The sequence below is a fragment of the Jaculus jaculus genome, chromosome 21 (assembly GCF_020740685.1).
Source record: "Jaculus jaculus isolate mJacJac1 chromosome 21, mJacJac1.mat.Y.cur, whole genome shotgun sequence".
Taxonomy (NCBI): domain Eukaryota; kingdom Metazoa; phylum Chordata; class Mammalia; order Rodentia; family Dipodidae; genus Jaculus; species Jaculus jaculus.
This window is the reverse complement of record NC_059122.1, coordinates 1,149,309-1,168,951: the sequence shown is the minus strand read 5'-3', so window position 1 is coordinate 1,168,951 and position 19,643 is coordinate 1,149,309. Positions and strand designations below refer to the sequence as shown.

The 19,643-nt window shown below is 45.2% G+C and overlaps 1 protein-coding gene across 1 annotated transcript in view; it reads right to left on the bottom strand.

The window, feature by feature from the left end:
- Window positions 1–19,643, bottom strand: part of Adcy2 (adenylate cyclase 2) — a 494,315-nt gene that overhangs the window by 89,717 nt on the left and 384,955 nt on the right. Inside the window, exons 14-15 of the mRNA XM_045139193.1 lie at window positions 19,240–19,337; window positions 2,024–2,108 (exon numbers count right to left, since the gene is read on the bottom strand). Of these exons, the coding sequence (XP_044995128.1) occupies window positions 2,024–2,108; window positions 19,240–19,337 (183 nt within the window). The remainder of the gene's footprint in view (window positions 1–2,023; window positions 2,109–19,239; window positions 19,338–19,643) is intronic.

The following is a 19,643-nucleotide window of genomic DNA, read 5'->3' as shown; positions in this document are numbered from 1 at the left end:
AGCTGAACACCCGCTCCGCCCCGCGCCCGCCGCTGAATTCCTAGGAAAAGAGGGAATGGAAAACAGCTGCTTTGGCCCTGGCCTGTCAACACTTATAATCACGACAGGTCTGAACTCCCAGTGGCTCTTAAGCCAAAGGCCTTAGCAGTAGGCTTCTGGGGGCAAGGAAGAGAGGCTGGAGCCCATGTGCTTGTCCATCCAGGGAGGGACCCTACGTTCACGGGAAACAGGTATCTTTGCACAGTAAGCATGTTAAAGTGTTTTACGTGTGCCCACAGGAGAGACCTTTAGTGTAGATCACAGCTACAGCGTGCCCTCCTTTCTATAGCTTACACTGTCTTCAGAAAACTTTCAGAGACTCATGATGCTCTCCATCCACCTTATTGGATCATAAACCACGGTTCTGTTTTGGGAAGAGCTGAGCTGCGGGTGCATTTTGAAGCATCAAATTCCAGCTTAATGAGCAAGACCCACAAAGGCTTGGAAGGCACAGAACACAAGAGGCAAATAGCTATTCGTCAAAAGGCAAGGACATGCCCAGTCATTTTAACCCTTCTTGGCCAAAAGCCACTTGAACGCAACAAAAGGCTCAGGCTTACTGCAAGGCAGACTTGCGAAGAAGGAGGAGCCTCACTCATCTCAGGGGCCGTTAAGGCACTCGGCGGGTAAGTTGCCAGCAGTAAGGGCATGTCTTTTGCAAGTCAAGGGAACTGTGGTCTCAAGAGAAGAGGAAAAATTTAGCGTTATGAGTAGAGATCAAACCCAAGAAGCGGCAGGGAGGACGCAAACTGGAGATGGCTCCTGGGTTATGCCACCTCGGCGCTCTTGCCGAAGTTTAACTGGCAGAAGTCATGACTTAAGAATATTTGGGAACATCTAGATTCTTTTTGACAATCTCAGAGATCACATAAGGTGTAGCAGTTGGCAAATATTTTAAAATATTATTCCTATTCGTTTTTGATATAAGTTATTATCACATTAAAATTTTGACTTAAGGGCTGGAGAGATGGCTTAGTGGTTAAGCGCTTGCCTGTGAAGCCTAAGGACCCCGGTTCGAGGCTCGGTTCCCCAGGTCCCACGTTAGCCAGATGCACAAGGGGGCGCACGTGTCTGGAGTTCGTTTGCAGAGGCTGGAAGCCCTGGTGCGCCCATTCTCTCTCTCTCCCTCTATCTGTCTTTCTCTCTGTGTCTGTCACTCTCAAATAAATAAATAAATAAATAAAAAATTAAAAAAAAATTTTGACTTAAGAACATCAATGAGATGTGTCCTGAGGATGCCCGTGGATTCTTCAGGAAGACGGGCGTGGCCGTGTATAATGAACAGCACAAAACCCTGGCTTATCTTTAGTGACTTGTGTTTCCAAACTGGCTTTCTAAGAAGCTCTCAAGGCACTCTGACCAGAAAACACTTGCTTTATGCTCAAGAATAAATTCAGATGTAATTTTTTGTTGTTGTTCAGAACTAGCATATAAACCATAAAAGTTTAAAATAATTGTCTCTGATCAAGACACTAATGAATGATGTATATTTGCTACCTTCATATATCCCAACATTTTAGATATGAAAATGGTTTTAAAAGATGTATTTTTAAAATAACCGAATTCCTCTATACATGAAAAACTGCCATACAATTTATGTATTCATGACGACGAGTACTCTGAAAACTTACAGTTTTTTTTTTTTTTTAAGTTGACAGAAACAAACATAATTTTAGGATGGGATATCCAGCATTTGGCCAGGTACACACTTATTTTCCACGCACTTGGATGGCTTAGACTAAGTTATAGAATCAGGCCTCAGCTCCAAGAAAAAAAAAAAAATAGACCCAACATTTAACAGTCTTCAAAGTAGCATCTCAGGTTTCCATGAGCAACCTCAGTTATGGCTGAGTCTGTCTAGGCTATTGGCCTGAGGAAATCTGGGCACTGTAGCCCTTCAGATGTAAACCAACAAGCTTTAAACAAGTTCCAAGTAAATGGACATTCTTATAAAATCAAAGAAGTTGCATGATTCAATACCTACCAGGAGCTGTCCAGCGAAACAGACGAGGAGGATGGAGGTGAGGGAGAGAAATGCAGCTCCAAAGGAGAGGCCAAGGGCGGACGTTCTATCAGGAAACAAGAAGCAACAGGTTAGGTAGCCATTGTGCCTGGCATTCTGGAAAGCCCATTAAACTTTTGACTTCATTAAGTGTGGATGTCAATTCCTGCTAATCTTTTTTGAGAGACGGATAAGCAAAAACAAACGAGGTGTACATCCATGGAAAAGTGTCTGTAGCCATGGTTGGTGGAGGTACTGTGACTCAGTAAAACTGCTCTAGAAACAGCGGAGTTTCACAAAGGAAAGCAATCTTTCTACCTGGCTTGCCCACTTTCTACTCTTCTCCATGTTTTGCTCCAGGGAGCGGCTTCTCCTGCCACAGAAGTCCTCACAGCCATGGCCTCACCGTGGCGCGCATGAGCATCTCTTGTCCACTCTCACTCCTTCAGTCCTGGGGATACTGAGTCCCTCTCGTCCATCACCTCACCCACACTGTCCTATGTCTACTGACTGAGCATGTCACATAGAGCATTCTGTGTTTGTATGAACCATGTGCTCAATAAAGCTCAGGTCTGCCCTCAACAGGCAACAGGTTCACTCCTAAAAACCTGCTATGTTTCTGGGTGGTTTTTAAAATAATTGGATAATTTGACTCTTTGTTTAAAAATATTTATTTATTTATTTGAGATAGAGATAGATAGACAGACAGACAGATAGATAGATAGATAAAGAGAGCGAAAGAGGTAGATAGAGAATGGGCATGCCAGGGCCTCTAGCCATTGCAAATGAACTCCAAACACATGTGCCGCCTTGTGCAGCTGGCTTATGTGGGACCTGGAGAATCGAACCTGGGTTCTTAGGCTTAGCAGGCAAGCATTTTAACCACTAAGCTATCTCTCCAGCCATAATTCAAGGCTTTTAAAACTTCATGTGATCCTAGGATAGGAGTGATCGAAAGTAGGTAAGAGAAGAATCATAGTGAGTGATCAACAGTGAAATGCAGAGGGAATGCCTGGGAGAGGTCAGAGGGACCATGGAGCCCATGCCGATGAGGTGGGCTAAAGACAGGGGAGAGGCAGAAGTGACGGGGGAGACAGAAGCCCCTTCACATCACCATGAGGAGAGCGGAGGAACCAGAGGGAGTCAGCAACAAACTGAGGTCCCTCTGCAAGGTCACACCAAGAGCCACAGGAAGAGCAAAAAAGCGACATGTGGTTTGATTAAGGCGTCCCCCGTACATTTAGGCATTCTGAATGCTAGGTTCCCAGCTGATGGAGATTTGGGAATTAACACCTCCTGGAGGCGGTGTATTGTTGGGGGCGGGCTTATGGGTGTTATAGCCAGTGTCCCCTTGCCAGTGTTTGGCACACTCTCCTGTTCCTGTTGTCCACCTGATGTTGGCCAGGGGGTGATGTCCACCCTCTGCTCATGCCATCATTTCCCCTTGCCAACATGGAGCTTCCCCTCGAGCCTGTAAGCCAAAATAAACCCCTTTTTCCCCCCAAAAGCTACCCTTGGTCGGGTGATTTCTGCCAGCAACGCGAACCTGACTGCAATAGCTAGCAATTGTGCCATTCTGTCATTTCCCTGACCCGGACAGTGCGCTATGATGAGAGCTGACGGTGGAACCACCCAGGAAACACGCCACGTGAAAGTTGTGCTCAAAGCAGCCTCGAGCTGACTCGGCGGTGCACGGGGCACCGAGCTATGGGGCTTTCAAGTATCTGGCTGACAGTACCATTTTGTACTTATATTTATTTGTTGCTGTTTTAAAAAAATGTGTTATCTATCTATCTTTATTGGAAGAGCAGTCAGTCAAGTTCTCAAAGGGCTGGTTTATTTGGTCAATTAGTGTTGGAGCATAGCAATATCCCCGTCAGTGGGCTTATCAATGTACTGGAATGTTGTAATAATTTATTCTTTGTTTATTCCAGAGATGCTGGACCATACAGTTTTATGATTGCTAACTATTTCTTGGAGATCGCATCATAATAAAATCTTTATTCATATTGAACATCTTTCATTTGAATTCTATATCACTAGCAATTTATATTAATACAGTTTCCTTTTTACCCATGAGCTATTTCCTGTAACGGTTTTTACCTTCCTTTATAGCTGACTTCTGTCTTTCTACTGCAGTTGGCTTTTCTGTTCATAGTAAAGATATGGCCTTTGGTTTGTAGCCTCAGACTTCTAACCGCTTTCCATGGCTGTGATGTTTTTATCCATCACATTTATAAAATGTGTTAGTATTTAACCAATTACTCCCTCTTTCCTGAAAACATTTGACAGGATTCATACGTAAACAGTCGAGTATAAATTTTCTCTGTGTGAAGGATTTTAATATTTTTTATTGGCATTTATTTATTTGAGAAAGAGAAAGAGGCCGAGCAAGGGAAGGAGAGAGAGAGAGAGATACAAGTGAGAGAGAGAGAATGGACGCACCAGGGCTATCAGCCACTGCAAACGAACTCCAGATGCATGCACTACCATGTGCATCTGGCTTATGTGGGTCCTTGGGAGTTGAACCTGGGTCCTTTGGCTTTGCAGGCAAGCACATTAACTGCTAAATCATTCCTTAATCCCAGGAAGAATTTTTAAGTAAGCAATAAAGGTAGAAGATACATGATCACTTTAAATTGTATTTTCAAAGGATACTCCATTTTCTCTGAACTCAGATAATTTATAAAACTTCCTAATTATTCAGCTTTGGACTTCTGGCTTCTAGAAATTCATGACATAAATGTTTGTTGTTTGTAACCCACAGAGTCTGTGGTCCTTTACTACAGAAGACACCAGGGAACAAGAAATATCACAAGGCAGAGTAATGGTTGGTCAAAAGCTCTTTATTATCATCATTTATCCTGCCTGTTCTTTCAAAAGCATGTTCAGGACCATTAAGCATACCAAGATGTTTGTGTTACTTAGTCAATTTTAATTAACATCCTTGTTACAAAGCTGTTTCTCTTAAATTCACAAGTATAATTGATTTATACACTTGCTGAAAAGCAAATTTGACTCTTCCCCATCATGAAGCAAGAAAGATTATGCCTCTTAGTGATGATGTTTGACTTTGTCACTTTAATCAAGCGTATTGTTCTGTCAGTGGAAAAGGCTGATTGGAGACATGGTCTTTTCCCTGCCTATGATTTTGCCTTCATGGAAAAAAGGTGGCCCTGAAAGGGATAGAGGCACTCCTTTGTTGGTGGGTAGGGAAGACAAACCAAACCACCAAATAAACATCTTTGCTCAAAGCCTAAAACGTCACACTTTCTCAGCTATTGCATTGGGTAAATAGTGGTTCTGCTCTCTGGAATGCTGCTTGGGGTGATGACTCTGTACCTTCATATGCACGACCTTCACACTCCCCCTCTGATGATAGGCTCTGTTCACCTCTATTCAGATCTGCTGCTGGGGACCCAGCAAGGAGAACAGAGGGGAGAGATCTCTTAACCCCACCTTTAAAAAAGACAGGACTTCAGGCTGGAGAGATGGCTTAGCAGTTAAGTGCTTGCCTGTGAAGCCTAAGGACCCTGGTTCGAGGCTCGGTTCCCCAGTACCCACGTTAGCCAGATGCACGGGGCGCACACGTCTGGAGTTCATTTGCAGTGGCTGCAGGCCCTGGTGCGCCCATTCTCTCTCTCTCTCTCTATCTATCTGCCTCTTTCTCTCTCTGTCTGTCGCTCTCAAATAAATAAAAAATAAACAAAAATATTTTAAAACACAGGACTTCAAAAAGAAAGGAACTTCAATCACGACAAAAACAAAACAAGAAAAGTTGAAAAGAGGAAAAGGCCCTTCACCACCAATACAGTAGCCTGTTCTCTATAGTTGGACCTGGCTTTGAGGTGTTGAAGGAGGTGAAAGGCCCAAGAATTCAGAAGCCCAGAAATACTATCACGCTCCAAAGGGAGCTTAAGCGGGCCCCTGCATACCTCAAACTCCAGGCTTTACTCTCTGTTGGAAGCAAGTAAAGAATCCCTCTTCTCATTATATCAGAGCCCGCTCCTAATATAAAACTAGGTAAAAAAGGGCATGAGATAGCCCTCAAGGATGGGAAATGAGTAATGAAGTGAACCACTTATTTGGTTTCTGTAAATAGCCTACACCATAAGCCTTAATAGCCTGCACCATAAGCCTTAATAGCCCACACTGTAAGCCTTAGTAGCCCGCACCATAAGCTGTAGCAGCCTGCCTCAGACCTCCAAGGTCATAGGAGACTAATACCACACTCTGCTACCCCCACCCAAGGACCTGCGCAAATGCTGACCACCAAGGTCATAAGAGACTGATTGGTCCATGAGGGGCTTGAACAAATTAAACTAATTGGCTTAGAAACTATGGAGTGGCACAAACTGACTGGCTCGCACCCCGCGGGCTCCTGATGTTAAAAAAAATGATTGGTCTAATGCACAGGCTTTGTTAGAAACCCTATAAAAACTGTCCCGTTCCTGCATTCGGGGCTCTGCAGTCCTCTACCCCTGTGCGGTGTACGACTGTGGGCCCCAGCGCGCTTGGAATAAAATCCTCTTGCAGTTTGCATCAAGACCGCTTCTCGTGAGTGATTTGGGGTGTCGCCATATCCGGGCAGAGCATGGGGTCCTCGTTTTAGGGGTCTTACAGAGGCAGGTCGTGGAAAGGGACAAAAAGCTTATTTTCTACTAAGGGCGCTTCCTCTCTCTATATGGCCACAACACGGATGCAGGACCTGACTTTTCCACCATGTGCTCCCTGGAAAGCCCACATCTTCTTGGTCTAATTACCATGCCAGCTTACCCATCCCACAGACTTAAATTCTATGTAGGTGCTGAATCTTTCAGATCGCAGCTAAATCAAACTCCTCCCACGAGCCCTTAGCTCACCCCTCCCCCCTGCCTGAAACACCCTGACCCGAGTGCCTAGCACACACTCACACACACCCTTGGTGTGTAAAATGTATCCCCACACTGTTCCTTTCCTGGGAGGCCCGTTTCTGTAAGACGGAGACCATTTCTTCAGCTGAAAACCAGGTTAACAAACCAGGAAACGACTCTTCATGTCCAATCAGAAGCCAGAAGTATCTGATGACTCTTCACAATCCATCCCAGATTTGCCACCTTTTACCGCTGCCACTGGCCCCAGGGTACACCGTCACTTTTGACCTGGTCCTTCCACTCCTTCCTTGCCTGGCTCAAGCAAGAACAACGCTCCCTAAGCACAGCCTGGGATTCCACCACACTCTGCAAAGCACCTGCAATTGTTCTTGTGGACGCCTGGGGCCACCACACCCTGCCAGGACACTGACCCTCCCGTCCCCTCATACACCAGGCCATTTCTACTGTGCCCCTGCCTCTGGGATCACACATGTCATTACCCTCCAAAGCAAACTGCTCGCACAATAGTTACTCTCTTTAAATAGCTAGGAAATCAAATCTGCTTTCCATAGTTATGACTATTACTATCAAATGGTCTATAATTTTTCCTCTTTAATAAATAATAAAGAAAGTGGCTTTTAAGAATGAGTATTGGAGCTGGGTGTGGTGGCGCATGCCTTTAATCCCAGCACTTGGGAGGCAGAGGTAGGAGGATCGTCGTGAGTTCAAGGCCACCCTGAGACTCCATAGTGAATTCCAGGTCAGCCTGAGCTAGAGAGAGACCCTACCTCAGAAAAAAAAAAGAAAAAGAAAAAAAGAATGAGTATTGAAGAATTACAGAGCATGCATACTGGAATGAGTAATGAAAGTGACTGAGAATCTAAGTAGAAATAATAGGTCTAAGAATAATTTGACTACTAAATTTTCCTAGCCAGGTCTAGAGGGATGGCTTAGTGGTTAAGATGTTTGCCTGCAAAGCCAAAGGACCCAGGTTCAATTTTCCAGGACCCACGTTAGCCAGATGCACAAGGGGTGCATGCATCTGGAGTTTGTTTGCAGTGGCTGGAGGCCCTGGCACACCCACTCTTTCTCTCTCTCCCTTTTTCTCTATCAAATAAATAAATAAAAATAAAATATTTTAAAAATTTTTTCTTAAGCAAAATATCATCATTACTTGATAACATGGACTAATGAAACACATGATATGTAACCAAACATTATTTTTAAAACTCATCTTTGTTTTAATAATTTTTCCAGTGCCTGGTTTAATAAGTTATTTTTGTTGACATAAAATATGAATAAAGGGCTGAAGAGATAGCTTAGTGGTTAAGGCACTTGCCTGCAAAGCCAAAGGACCCAGGTTCGATTCCTTAGGACTCACATAAGCCAGATGCACAAAGAGGTGCTGGGGTCTGGAGTTTGTTTGCAGTGGCTGATGACCCTGGTGCACCCATTCTCTCTCTCTCTTCCTCTCTCTCTCTCAAATAAATAAATAAAAATAATTTGAAAAAGAAAATATGAATAAAACATGCAAAAATATTTCATTCTTTTTTTTTTTTTATTTGGTTTTTCGAGGTAGGGTTTCACTCTAGCCCAGGCTGACCTGGAATTCACTATGTAGTCTCAGGGTGGCCTCGAACTCACAGCAATCCTCCTACCTCTGCCTCCCGAGTGCTGGGATTAAAGACATGCGCCACCACACCCAGCTCAAATATTTCATTCTTGATCATTACTTGGTCTGTGAAGGTAGTTAGCATCTGTAATAGTATTTTACATATACAGTGCAGACAGTGATAAAACAACTCAAAAACAGGAGCCAATAATTTAATTACATCTATTCTAAACCTGAGAGAATAGCCAGTTTCACAAACTGTAGGCTGAATAAGAATATTGGGATCTCCTTCCAGAAAATGCTTGCCTTGATCATAATTTCCCAATAAGAAGCCCCGCTGTTCTCCAATCACTCACTTATTCATTCATTTTCTTTTATTATGATTATTTATTTATTTATTTTTGTTTTTCAAGGTAGGGTCTCCCTCTAGCTCAGGCTGACCTAGAAATTACTATGTAGTTTCAGGGTAGCCTCTAACTCATGGCAATCCTCCTACCTCTGCCTCCTAAGTGCTGGGATTAAAGGCATGCATGCACCACCACACCCAGCTTCATTTTCTTTTACTTAACCATTATTAGTCTTTTTTGGAAAAAACAAAAAGTGAGGCTACAGATTTGAAAATTACACAAGATGTACAAATATCTAGTCGTCACACTGTGCTCCATATATATGTATAATAATCATTTGTTACTTAAAATACAAAACAATTATGAATTATGCACACACCATGAGGGAGGTTATAAAAAAAAGGGGGGGGGCTGGAGAGATGGCTTAGTGGTTAAGTGCTTGCCTGTGAAGCCCGAGGACCACAGTTTGAGGCTGGTAAGAAATCACATAAGGGCATGTCAGCAAAAGTGAGAAGTACCATTATCCTAATAATAAAAACGCAAAATATAACAAGATTTTTTAAAAAACAATTGCCTTTAACTGGTGGAACATCTTCTCAGAACTTATCACAATTATTTTCTACCCAGTGTAAATGACTAAGAAAGAGAAATTACTAACTACCCAGATGGCAGTAAAAGCAAAATGCTAAGAGAATTAATGTCCACCCAAGGTAGGTCATACTTCCAGGAACTTAACTGTGAATTGGAATTGATATTTTGGATAAAGTTAGAGCCACACAGTGCTGTTCCTCTAGAAAACAGAACAATGTTATTCACCTGCTTTGAAGTTTTCAGGGGAGAAAATTATCTTGGGTGGCAGGGAGATGGACTGGGTAGAAAAAAAAAACCTCTGAAAAACAATATCCCCAATACTGTTCAAGGAGCTTGATCCCAATCCACATGACCTCTGAAACGCAGCAGTCTTAAGAACTGAACCAGGGGTGAATTGAACTGGGGAATCCCAGAAAAGTATCCCATAGTGTTGCCTTTACAACTAAGAACGTATGAGATCACTGTGGGCCAAAGCGCTTGCTGGTACACTTATATCAAAGGGAGGGACTGCACGAGGAGCCACACTGTTAGGTTGGGACAGGCTCCCAAAACGGAGTCACCATGTGGTGACAGAGACATAAGGAAGTAGGTCATCCACATTCCTCAAGAAATCACCAGCCATTATTCCTTCCTTGCCTAACAATGTCCCCTCCTCCCAGGGCATGATTTCCTGCCTCCCTAGCCAGGTCACTGTTCTGGTATCACACCCTACCTATGTGAAATGGCTGATGTAAAGAACAAAGGAGCTCTTTTCCCTTCCTCACCTTCCCCCCAAAACTGAAGAGCCCTATAAAGCCCCCTATCTGGAATCTCAGGTCGGCTGTGCTCTGCTCTTGAGAGTCAGTCCTGGCAGCTCGTGTTGTTCCCAAATAAAAGTTTCCATCTTTGCTCAGTGTGGTCTCCGTGGTCTTGGTCACTCCTGAACCTTGCACACCCCACTCTGATGGAACAGTACATGCATTTATGAACCATAAATACAAAATGAAACCAGTGGTATTAGTACATTTAACTCTGAAAATGAAGGAGCTAAATGTAAAAAATCCATAGACAAGATACAGGACAGATGGATCAGCAGTTAAAGACCCTTGCTTGCAAAGCCTGCCTGCCAGGCTGGAGAGATGGCTTAGCAGTTAAGCGCTTGCCTGTGAAGCCTAAGGACCCTGGTTCAAGGCTCGATTCCCCAGGACCCACGTTAGCCAGATGCACAAGGGGGCACACGCGTCTGGAGTTCGTTTGTAGTGGCTGGAAGCCCTGGCGCACCCATTCTCTCTCTATCTGTCTCTTTCTCTCCCTCTCTCTCTCACTCTCAAGTAAATAAATAAAAAAATGAACAAAAAATATTAAAAAAAGCAAAGCCTGCCCACCAGGGTTCTATTCCTTAGCCGCCAATAAAGCTGGATGGGCATTCTTCCATAGAAGCAAGAGACCATGATGTGCCCACGTGTGTACGCATGTGCATGCGCGTGCACCCACCCACACACACACAGACATGCATGTGCAGACACAAATAAGTATTTCAAAAGCTTCCTAGATAAATTAAATATATTAAAAGCCACAATTTCAAGATAAACAAATAGACATACATTGAAATCATAAACTTAAAAGTACAGGAAGAATTTCCCTGTACTTTAAGTTTATGATACAGTGCAGAATGAAAAACATCTTACACCTATTGAGATCTCTAAGGAAGAATACAGAAAACAGAGAAGCAACACATAAGGAAGAAAAGACAGAATGTTCCAGAGCTGAGAAGATATTTGAAGACTTTGAAAAATCACATTCATTCACATAGGTACATAAAAACTAGAACATAGTGTGGTGGTTTGATTCAGGTGTCCCCCATAAACTTAGGTTCTCTAAATGCTATCTTCCCAGCTGATGGAGATTTGGGAATTAACACCTCCAGAAGGTGGTTGTGGTGATTTGGTACAGGCATCCCCCATAAACTTAGGTATTCTAAATGGCAGGTCCCAGCTGATGGATTTTTTTGGAATTAATGCCTCCTGGAGGTAGTTGTGGTGAATTGATTAAGGTGTCCCCCATAAGCTTAGGTGCTCTGAATGCTAGGTTCCCAGCTGATGGAGATTTGGGAATTAACGTCTCCTGGAGGTGGCTGTGGTGGTTTGGTTCAGGTGTTCCCTTTATACTTTGGTTCTCTGAATGCTATCTTCCCAGCTGATGGAGAGTTGGCAATTAACATCTCTTGACCGTGGTTGTGGTGGTTTGATTCAGGTGTCCTCCATAAACTTAGGTGTTCTAAATACTAGGTTTCCAGCTGCTGGAGTTTTAGAAATTAATGCCTCCTGCAGGTATGTGTAGTGGTTTGATTCAGGTGTCCCCCATGAACTGAGGTGCCCTGAATGCTAGGTTCCTAGATGATGGAGATTTGGGAATTAATGCCTCCTGGAGGGAGTGTAGTGTTGTGGACGGGCTTATGGGTGTTATAGCCAGTGTCCCCTTGCCAGTGTTTGGCACACTCTCCTGTTGCTATTGTCTCTCTGATGTTGGCCAGGGAGTGATGTCCACCCTCTGCTCATGCCATCGTTTTTCCCTGACATCATGGAGCTTCCCCCTCTTGACTGTATAAGCCAAAATAAACCTCTTTTTTTTCCCCAAGCTTCTCTTGGTCAGGTGATTTCTACCAACAATTCGAACCTGACTGCAACACACACCTAGAAAGAACATATAAAAAACCCAGAAGAAAACAAATCCCTTAAAGGCCCCAGAGAGAAAACAAGAGATTACTGAGAAACAATGCGATGAAGCTATAAGATGTTGTTTCATTAGCAATGACAGGAAATGGAATGCATCCCATATGAATTATATATGTGAATATATATATACACTTTCGGGTCACTTAAACCCTTTAAAAGTTAGGAGCGGGGTCGTGAAACCAAAGAAAAGAAAAGCAAACAAAAGAAGAGCAAACACATGACAAGCTGGTAGAAGGGAGTGTACACTTCTTAGTACAATATAATGGAGATAAAAGTGAAATAAAGTCAGGCAAATAGAAAAATATCTGTATGAATGTCAAAAGATAATAATAGATGGTGCTTGAAGGAAATGGATGTGAATCCCAGGTCCCAGGGTGAGGTGAGCAGAACACAGGCTTAACATTTGCCAAGTCCACGCTGTGGATCCATGTGCATTTATGATGTCATTTTCTGTGTCTTTGACATACATCACAACAGAAATCACTCAAATGGAGAGTGAAAGCCTACCACAAAAGAATAATGGAAGATGGCATAGTTGTAGCCATCCCAAAGCATGGGGGGGGGGGGCGCTGGGGCAGTTGCACAATGCATTCTTCCACCCAAAAGTGGAGGAGGGTAAGGAAGTTTTCCACAGCAGAGACCCAGAGCTACTGGCAACCACACAGCCAGCCAGAATCGGCTCCAGCCACGGCTTTGGTGGTGTGCTGAGAAGAGCTGCTCGCCAGGCCCCTGCCATGGTGCAGGGGTTCTCCACTGCCTGGCAAAGTCAAAAGACCTGGACTAGAACCGGGACCAGCCCAGCAGCTTTCAGAATAACTTCCGGCACTCTCCCCGGGCTCTCCTCCCCCAGCCGCCAGCACCAGGAACTGCTGGAGATCTCGGGACCCCAAGTGACCAGAGCCACCACCGTATACAGCAACCAGCACAGCCGCAGGGCAGGTCTACCAACGTAACCAGCGCCACCCAGTGGGAGCCTCCACCAGTCAGCACAGGTGAGACGCGAAGCCTCCCCCAGGGACAACCAGCTGTGGGACAGGAGCAATACCTGCCTGTCCCAACACCAGGTATACGGAGCTCCGCTGGAAGTGTTGATTGCAGGGCAGGTTGCTAAATAACAATACCGGGAAGGGGAAGAATTCAAAACCTAGCCCACTGAAGACAACAAGTACTGCGATGATAGATTTGACTGAAGGAATTTTAGTTGATTTTGCCATTGTCAAGTAAGTTCTGTTTGGGGGTTGACCCTTTTCTTTCTTTCTTTCTTTTTTCTTTTCTTTTTTTTTTTTTGCTTTTGATATTTCTTCATCTCCATTTTTTTTTGTTGTTGTTTTTTTTGAGATAGGGTCTCACTCTGGTCCAGGCTGACCTGGAATTAACTCTGTAGTCTCAGGGACCCTTACAATGCAAATCAAAAATGTGAATGCACCATATAAATGGAGTGAAGGATAGAAATCACATGATCATCTCAATAGATGCAGAAAAGGCATTTGACAACATCCAATGTCCCTTCATGATAAAAGTCCTAAAGAAACTGGGAACAGCAGAAAATTATCTCAACATAATAAAGGCTATTTATGACCAACCTATAGCCAACATTACACTAAATGGGAAAAAGTCTGAAACATTTCCACTCAAATCAAGAATAAGACATGAATGTCCAATATCCCCACTTTTATTTAGTATAGTATTGGAAGTCTTAGCTATTGCAATAAGAGAATTTTAAAAAAGGGATACAAATTGGAAAGGAAGAGGTCAAACTATCATTATTTGCAAATGATATGATTCTCTACATAAGAAACCCTAAAGACTCTGCCAGATAACTGTTAGAGCTGATAAATGCTTTCAGCAAAGTAGCAGAACTCGAAGTTAACACAGAGACATCAGTAGGCTTCCTAAATATCAACAAAAAACATGCTGAGGATATAAGCAGGGAAACACTCCCATTCACAACTGCCTCCTAAGCAACAGCAAGAAAGTACCTTGTAATAAACCTAATCAAGGAAGTGAAGGATCTCGACAATGAGAACTATTAAACACTCAAAAGAGAAATAACAGTGTTGGAGAGATGGCTTAGCAGTTAAGCACTTGCCTGTGAAGCCTAAGGACCCCATTTCAAGGCTCAATTCCCCAGGACCCATGTGAGCCAGATGCACAACGGGGCGCACGCGTCTGGAGTTCGTTTTCAGTGGCTGGAGGCCCTGGCGCACCCATTCTCTCTCTCTCTCTCTCTCTCTCTCTCTCTCTCTCTCTCTCTATATATATATATATATATATATATATATATATATATAGCTGCCTCTTTCTTTCTCTGTCACTCTCAAATAAATAAATAAATAAAAATAAACAAAAAATTTTTAAAAAGATAAATAGCAGAAGATACTAGGAAATAGAGCATCCCATGTTCATGGATTGGAAGAATCAATATTGTGAAAATGTCAATCTTACCAAAAGCAATGTACACATTTCATGCAATCCCCATCAAAATTCCAATGGCAGGGCTGGAGAGATGGCTCAGTGGTAAAGGCGTTTGCCTGCAGAGCATAAGGACCTATGTTTGATCTCCCCAGTATCCAAGTAAAGCACAAGGTGGTTCATGCATCTGGAGTTTGTTTGCAGTGGCTGGAGGTCCTGGCATGCCCATTCTCTCTTTTTTTCTCTCCTTCTCCTTCTCATTCATAAATAAATAAACAAATAAAATATATTTTTAAAATTCCGATGGTATTCTGCACAGAAATAGGAGAAGCAATCCTCAAATTCATTTGGAAGAACAAAAACCTTCAAAGAGGCAAAGCAATTCTGAGCAACAAAAATTGGGCTGGGCCAGGCGTGGTGGCACATGCCTTTAACCCCAGCACTTGGTAGGCAGAGGTAGGAGGATTGCTGGGAGTTCGAGGCCACCCTGAGACTCCATAGTGAATTCCAGGTCAGCCTGGGCTAGAGTGAGACCCTACCTCAAGAAACCAATAAATAAATAAATAAAAGCAGGGCTGGGAACAGAGCTCCTGGCTCCCCGCTTCTCCGTTCCCTGGCCTCCAGTACCCGTGCTGCTGGCGTGCAGCTGCTTGGACCCCGTGAACTGCAGCAGCTGGAGGCCTGAGCTCCCTGACTCTCCGCTCCCCGTACTGCTGTGTGCACACGTGCACAGTGAGTAGGCCTGAGCCCCGGGTTCCCCGTCACGCCTGCCACGTGGGGAGCAGGAGGGGGTAGAGAACCCATGTGGAGAGTGAGGGATAGGGGGCGCTCCTGGCTGGGCCTGGGCCTGGGTCTGAGCCTGGCAGAGCCAACACAGCTGGAAAATCCCAAACGATCAGAGTGCCTGCTTTCCCCCTGCAAAGGAATCTATAACCTCGTAGAGGTGGTTGATGTCTTCCGGCTCAGGAGAACCCCAGGTACAGAGGGCTAGGGGCTGTCTTGGGAAGACTTTAGCGCTGGCGCCAAGTCCCAGGGGGGCTGAACGTCACAAACCACAATGTTTACCTCCAATGAAAGATCTCCCTCCCAGCAGGTGTCCTGACTGTGGGAAAAACAGTTCTGAGTGTGGGGTCACGACAAAGTGGAGTCCCAGGAGGAGGTGACGGAGACACAAGGAAGGGGGTCATCCACATTCCTCAGGGAACCGCCCAGCCGTCACCCCTTCCTTCCCAACAGTGCCCCAGGTCTAGGTTTCCTGCCCCCTTATCTCTCCGGTCACCTGGTCAACGTTCTTCTCTCACCCCGTAGCTATGTGGAGTTCTTTCCCCTTCCTCCCCTTCCCCCGACTGAAGAGCTCCACATAGCCCACTGTCTGTCATCTCAAATCTGACCATGCTCTGCTCTTGACAGTCAGTCCTGGCAGCTCGCGTTTCTCCTGAATGAAAGCTTCCATCTTTGCCTCAGAATGGTCTCTGTGGTCTTGGTCACTCCTGAACCTTGCACTAAGGAACTAGGCAAGAGAGATAGAAATCAGATCATCTTCGACTTCTGGCAAGTGCAAACTTCCCAGCCCTGTGTACCTTCAGGGGTCCAGTCACCCTTAACCCTACCCCCCACCACCCAGACAACGAGACCAAAGAGATCCCAGGGGGGAGAAGCTTATCAAAGGCCCAAGAAACTAACAAGAATCAAGGGAGGGAGTGCCGAGAGAGACCTCCCTACGTGTACCAGGAGGGCCACACATGCACAATAGGCTTATTTATGGAGATTAGACCTCCAATTAGCACGAACCTCATCATGTGACCCAGGTGTGTAAGGGAGAGACCAGATTGGTAGGTGGGCTTAATAGATTGGCTGAGGAATGGTCAGTCCACAAGTGTTCTCAGTCTGGGAAACTTGAAGAAGCAGGAGGTTGTCATGAGAGTGGATGCTTTGTAGCCATTTTGGATGAGACTGGATCAGACACGGGTTCTAGCCCTGCCAGGGCAGGCAGGGTGGCATCCTTGTTTCCTTGGCCTAGCTAACTACCCAGCATAGAAAAGGGGTCCTTGGGGCTGGAGAGATGGCTTAGCAGTTAAAACACTTGCCTGCAAAGCCAAAGGACCCAAGTTTGATTCCCCAGGTCCCACGTAAGGCAGCTACACAAGGTGGCACGTGCATCTGGAGTTCCTTTGTAGTGGCTGGAGCCCCTGACATGCCCATATTCTCTCTCTTTCAAATAAATAATTTTTTTGTTTTAAGAAGGATACCTTACTCTTAGCCAGGTGTGGTGGTGCATGCAGAGGTAGGAGGATTGCAATGAGTTCATGGCCACCCTGAGATTACAGAGTGAATTCCAGGTCAGTCTGAGCTAGAGTGAGACCCTACCTTAGAAAACCAAACAAATAAAATAAAAATGACACCTTGCTCTTAACCTATATCAAATGAACTTTTATGGGCAACAGTGGAAGACACAAGAAAAGACTGTCAAGACAACAAGAGCCTCCTGCCTGGATTACAGAACGGCCATCCAGGCATTTATGTGGGAGCTGGGGAGCCTCACTTCAGTCCTCAAGCTTTATGATTGAGCCATCTCCATAGCCCCTTACAATATCTTTCCTAAAAGTGAGGTGCACAATTTTTTTCTAAGTCCCTGAAACTCTTTTGTCTTCTTTGGAAGCATTAAAAAATGCCTACTGACTCCCCCACCCAATCCTCCCTGGTAATACCCCCCACATTACTGATTATGCAGGGGCCATAGAGAGGCTTATTCAGCAGGAAGATGCAGAAAAAATGAATGAGCTTATCTGCTTTACAGTTGTAATGAGGCCCACTTCCCAGGGTAATCCTCCATCTACCCACATGCCCATGTCAACATCCTCTGCCCCTGAGCCCTGAAGAAGGACAGATGCTTCTCTGGTGCCAGCTGGCACAGGGATGGCACCAGAAGGAATTTAGTTTGTTGACATTTTTTAAATGGAAAATTGATAAGCTGACATTGGGAAATTTTACTGCAAGTTTTAAGTGGAGAAGAAGGGCTCTTTTGGCCCATGTTTTCCAAAGCTAATCTGTAGAGGAAGGAGGAAATATAGTGTGAACCCCTTCTAAAATGGGGAGATAGCAGATAGTAACAGAACAGATGAATAATGCTTTGCCTTGGTATTGTTTCTATAAATGTCATTGTTTTGAATCAGTGCCCAGAATAAAATCCCTTGGCATCGAAAGGCAGGGTGGGGTAGGGAGGGGAGAGAGCACTTCTTCTTAATTGCCAAGCATCTTCATCAGAGATAATGTCTAATTGAAGCACTCCAGCTGCCCACAGATGCCGGTGGCACCGTTCAAGATGAACTGCCACACACCACTGCGTCCCGGGAGACTGAGGAGGCTTGCCTAGGCCGACGCCAAACAGGTGCTGAGAGACAAGGACGGGAAGCAGGGGCTCTACTTCCGATTTTTTCCCTATATAACCAATTATTGTGAGAATAAGTTCTTTTTTCTTGAAGCTATAAAATGAGAATCGGCTTCTTTGAAGAAAATTGCCAGGCTGGCATTGCTCTAATAAAGAGGGAGAAGAAGAAAGATTACGCAGAAAGGAGGGTGCGCTGCTTTTTATTACTACTTTTCATCAATTGCTGGAACCAGAGCATTCATCCAAAGAATAGGATCTGGTGTACTCACCCTCTCCTGTGCTCACACCCTCCCCTGGGCTCACACCCTCCCCGGGGCTCACACCCTCCGGGGCTCACACCCTCCCCTGGGCTTAACTCCCTGGATCCTGACACAAAACAAGCCCTGATTGCTGCAGAGGGTCGATTTAAGACAGAGAGGGAAGCACAATTCACAGATGGAGAAAGTCAATGAAAGGGTGGGTAAAGGGTGCCCAGAGCATTTCTGCCCTTTCAGTACACAATCATGGGAAGTTGCGGTTGTTTTTAATTAGAACTAGCTCCTGTCGTTCTTGGGTGTTTCTCGGTGGCAGAGCACTTGCCTAGCACACTCACGAACCTGGATTTTATCCCAATCACTGGAAAAAAAAAAACAAACAAAAAATCTGGCCACTGTGTGCTCTCTCATTGTCCGTGTGTGTTTGGGCATATGCATGCATGTGTGTATCTGGGTGCACACTCAGGTCTGTGGGTGTGCATGTGGAACGCCAGAGGACACTGTTTTTGAGACAGGATTTCCCACTGACCCCAGCCTCACCATTAGGTTGGACTGGCTGGCCTGCCCGCCCCAGGGATCCTGTCTCAGCCACCCCAGCACTGGGATTACGAGCACATGCCACCATGCCCGGCTTTTTCAAATGTAGGTTTTGGGGACCAAACTGGGGTCTTCACGCTTGCGCGGCCAGCACTCTCCTAATGGAGCCGTCTCCCCAGCCTGCAGCTGTACTTCCTGGGGATAAGGCAGCGGTGCAGGTTTTCTAGGCTGCACACCAGCCTGATGCCAGGCTCCCAGCAGGAAGACTCCTCCAGGGGAGTCAGAACGCCCACCCTGGCAGTCCAGCGCTGTTGTAACTAAGCAGAGATGCATGGGGCCACTTGGCCTCCAACACCCCACGCTTCCCTACTGCACTGTGATGTGCTCAGTGGCCTTTCTCTTAGGGAGCTTCCATTTCTCCACCAGACCCCAAGGGAAAGGTGTATCCGCTAGGTGCTTAGCCTCGGGCAACCCTCTGGCAGGTACTTACTTGGGCAGTACGAGAATCTGCACGATGAAGATACAGAAGAAGATGAGGCAAGCACATGTCACGTAGTATTTGAACGCTGGCAGTGCGGTGGCTCGGTACTGAGGGAGGAAAGAGAGACCGTGAGCAATGGCTCTTGTGGAGAAGAGCTGTAATTGCTCACAAGCCCAGCTGAGCCTGGGCAGGCTCCCACATGTGAACTGCAGATTTCAGCACAAACAAGCTCAGGACGCTCATCACAGTCAGAACACCTTTCTTCCGGATGAATCCGCCGTGATTTGCAAAGACCAAACTTTACGAGGGCAACTGGTCAGCTAGAGCTGATGCAATAGAATCAGCCAGTAAGAGGCGGCTAATGGGGGAGATGAGTGGATGAGAGGTTGATGGATCCGGCCAGTCCTTAGTTC